General features: G+C 59.0%; 1 protein-coding gene across 4 annotated transcripts; it reads left to right on the top strand.

Moving 5' to 3' along the window:
- Positions 1 to 219: 219 nt before the first annotated feature.
- On the top strand, positions 220 to 2,945 carry Gsc2 (goosecoid homeobox 2). 4 transcript variants are annotated; one of them, XR_007109850.1, is made up of 4 exons: positions 220 to 1,204; positions 1,311 to 1,564; positions 2,230 to 2,579; positions 2,686 to 2,945. XR_007109850.1 is itself a non-coding variant. In XM_047561572.1 (3 exons), exons 1-3 carry the CDS (start codon positions 922 to 924, stop codon positions 2,338 to 2,340), a joined length of 648 nt encoding a protein of 215 aa, XP_047417528.1. In that variant the 5' UTR covers positions 220 to 921; the 3' UTR covers positions 2,341 to 2,945. The 4 variants fall into 4 exon arrangements, 1 of the variants encoding a protein (XP_047417528.1); XR_007109848.1 differs by having other exon boundaries at positions 2,681 to 2,945; XR_007109849.1 differs by having other exon boundaries at positions 2,661 to 2,945.
- The last annotated feature ends 251 nt before the right edge of the window (positions 2,946 to 3,196 follow it).

Raw genomic sequence — 3,196 nt, 5'->3', positions numbered from 1 at the left:
GTGCAGGTTATCAGTACTGATGAGCCAGATGAACAGTGCACGGTGTGGACAGAACAGGAATGGCAAGGGCATAAGAGTGAGGAGGTGGAGAGTCCACCTAAAACAGATTTAAGCTGTGAGAGGTCACTGATCTACTGGGGAATGAGGGGCAGGGGTGTTGGATGTCTTGCACAGGGTGGAGGAGGGGGCTTCTGGGACAGGTGGGAAAGCGGAAGGAGAGACTTCACATAGGTTAGGAAGATTTCCCTGACCCAAGAAAGAAGGCAAAAGAGTTGGGGGTCACAGGACAGAAGATGGGAATTTTCTCCGTGAAGCTGAGAAGTGGATGAGAAGTTTGGAGTCCATGTGAGGTGGGTTCGCGAGATTGCCCATGGGGGCCCATCCTAAATTAGATGCTAGGAATTTGGAGACCAGGAGCTTGAGCGGCTTGGCTAGGTTTAGGTTTCTCCAGTCGTGCTCACTTGCCATAAAAATGCCTTGAAGGGGACCAGGAGTCAGTCCAGTCATGGAGAAGTGCAGCCATTGATAGGGCGGTGGCAGGAGGGGGCACTGCGGAGGATGCCAGCTCCGGGCGTCCTAGGGTCGACTACCTCACCGCATGGTGAGACCTTCAGGCCCCGTAGGCGGGCATCGGGGAGGCGGCCCTCCAATCCTTCCGCTTAGGGTCGCCTTACCCGCTTGTGCTGACTGCCCTGGGTGGACTGGAGGACGCTGCTGGAGCACAATGCTCCCTCCTCACCGCAGCCAGCCCCCGCACGCCAAGGCGAAGCAGGCTTTCCCGCCACCGCTGCAATCTAGGATTAGTGTGCTCTCTGCCAGCGCGGCGGGATTAGCACGCGTGGATTTGGCGCCCGGCTTGGGGATTACTGCGCGCTCCGCCCCGACGTATATATTCTGGTCCGAGGGCTGGCGGGGCCGGGCATGGCCGGGCATGGCATGGCGGTAGCTGGGGGCGCGGCGAGTCGCAGGGGCCCTGGGCGGCCCTGCCCCTTCTCAATCGAGCACATCCTATCCAGCCTGCCTGAGCGGAGTCCCTCAGCCCGGACTGCCCGTCCACCCCAGCACAGCGGCCACCAGAGCCCCGCGGAGCCCGGGGAACCCGGGGCGCCTGAGATTGTGTCCTGTGCCTGCTGTTGCTGCTGTGGGCTCCGCTCTGGGTCCCGCGCGGCACCCCGCAGGACCCCGGAGGCAGCCGCCGGGCTGGGTGAGTGAGCGCGGGATGTGAGAGTGGAATGGGGGACTCCTGGGCGCGAGGTAGTGGGTGGGGTGTTTTCTCCTGCCCTGCGTTTCACAGCGCCCTCGCCCTGCAGGCGCGCGGCTGCCGTGGCCACTGAGGCTGGGGCCAGCGGCGCCCTTGCCCTTGGCCGCGCCGGCTGGAGGCTCCGCAACTCTCCCTGGCCCTGGCGGCCCAGTCCCACAGCGACGCACTAGGCGCCACCGCACCATCTTCAGTGAGGAGCAGCTGCAGGCACTCGAGGCGCTCTTTGTGCAGAACCAGTACCCCGACGTGGGCACGCGCGAGCGCCTGGCTGGCCGCATCCACTTGCGCGAGGAGCGCGTGGAGGTGGGTGCCGGGCAAAACCGCTCTGGTAAGCCGACTGCTCGCGGGCTGCTGCTGGATGGCCAAAGGGTCCTAGGCAAGAGAGTTCGCGCTTCCGGCTTGCGTTCTTCTTTTTCGAAGACCGCGTCAACCCGAGCACCGCCTGGCATGGTGCGACCCAGCGCAGAAGAAGGAGCCTCCAGGACAGCGAACGGAGCACAGGGCCAGTCTCGGGGCGGGTAGCGGGGAATGGGACGAAGGGCGGGGGAGGCACGCATGTTCGGGAAGGTGTAGCTGGAACTGGAGGGGAGGCAAGACTGGTTTTCTTTGCCATTATTTAAAACTTTTCTCCTTTTTCTCTGATGATAAAGAGGCATTCGTTCATGTTCCAGAATTTGGGAAGTTCAGAAATGTGCAAGTTGCAGAAGGGGCGTCCTGGTCGCCGCTGGGCAGAGACTGGGGTGGGGTGGGAAAGGGGTTCCCATCCTGCGTCATGAGCCATTCGTCCCTATCTACAGCAAATAAAGAGAGGTGGTATACTACCGCTAAGGTGCTGGCTCTGCAGCCCTAGTCCACCCACATCCTTGTGGTTAAATCCTTAACCACGCCCAACGCACCAATCTGTCCCGTGAGGGCGGGGGGTGCGGGTCCCTAGAGTCCCAGCAGTTCCTTCTCCTTTTCCTCCTCAGGTCTGGTTCAAGAACCGCAGAGCCAAGTGGCGACACCAAAAGCGCGCATCAGCATCAGCATCAACGAGGCTCCTGCCTACGACCAAGAAACCTCCCAAAGAGAGATGCTGATGGTTCTGGGAGCTACTCTTGGTCTTGACCATGATCTTTGGGGTCCGCAAAGAGAGAGGACAGACCTACTTGAACGGGAGCTAGGAGAAGACAGCAGCCTCTTTCCATCAGTCTTCACAGCTTTATACAGCCTGGAGCTAGTGCTGGGTTACCAGTGTATGTGTGTCTAGTGTTAACTGACCCCTAGAAGGAGTGGACACCAAGCACCTGAGTGTCCTGTCTTCCTCAGTGGCAATAAGGTAGGAACCAGGAAGATTCCCTTGGGGTGGAGTGGGGCAAAGAGCAAGTCAGCTTGCTCAACCCCCACTCACCACACCAAGAGGCACTAATTTCACCCCAGAATAGGAACTACCACTTATCAACACCTGCATCTACAATCCTTCCCAGTGGAGTCTCCCTCCCTACCCCTGGGCAGGCTGGACTCCTTCCTCTCCTCATGTGGACATGGGCCCCACTGACCTGATCTTCCACCCTCCTGGGACTGGATTGGTGGTGTCTGCACAGTCCTGGGCTTGCTGTCACCTTGCATGTACTATGCTGGGCCTTGGTGTCTGGACCTGCGGAATAAGAAGGTTGGATGAGGTAATTTCCAGAAGCTCTCTCACCTGCTCCTTAATCCTTGAGCCTTATGGTGATACCAAGAAATAAACAAGAACTACAGATACCACAGAACAGTCTAGAGTCTCAAATCTGTCCTGGCTCCATTGCCACATTCAGGAGGGATCTGTCTCTACTTCCTTCTTCCTAGGGAGTGTGCAACTGGGGTGTCTTTGGGATCTCAGCCCAGTGGGTCCTCAACCTCTGTTCTAGGTGCCCACAACAGAGCAGACTGGCTCATGGAAAGTGGCTAGACTCT

Source organism: Sciurus carolinensis, chromosome 8, assembly GCF_902686445.1.
Source record: "Sciurus carolinensis chromosome 8, mSciCar1.2, whole genome shotgun sequence".
Lineage (NCBI taxonomy): Eukaryota > Metazoa > Chordata > Mammalia > Rodentia > Sciuridae > Sciurus > Sciurus carolinensis.
The sequence above is the reverse complement of the archived record's forward strand: the minus strand, read 5'-3'. Positions and strand labels throughout refer to the sequence as shown.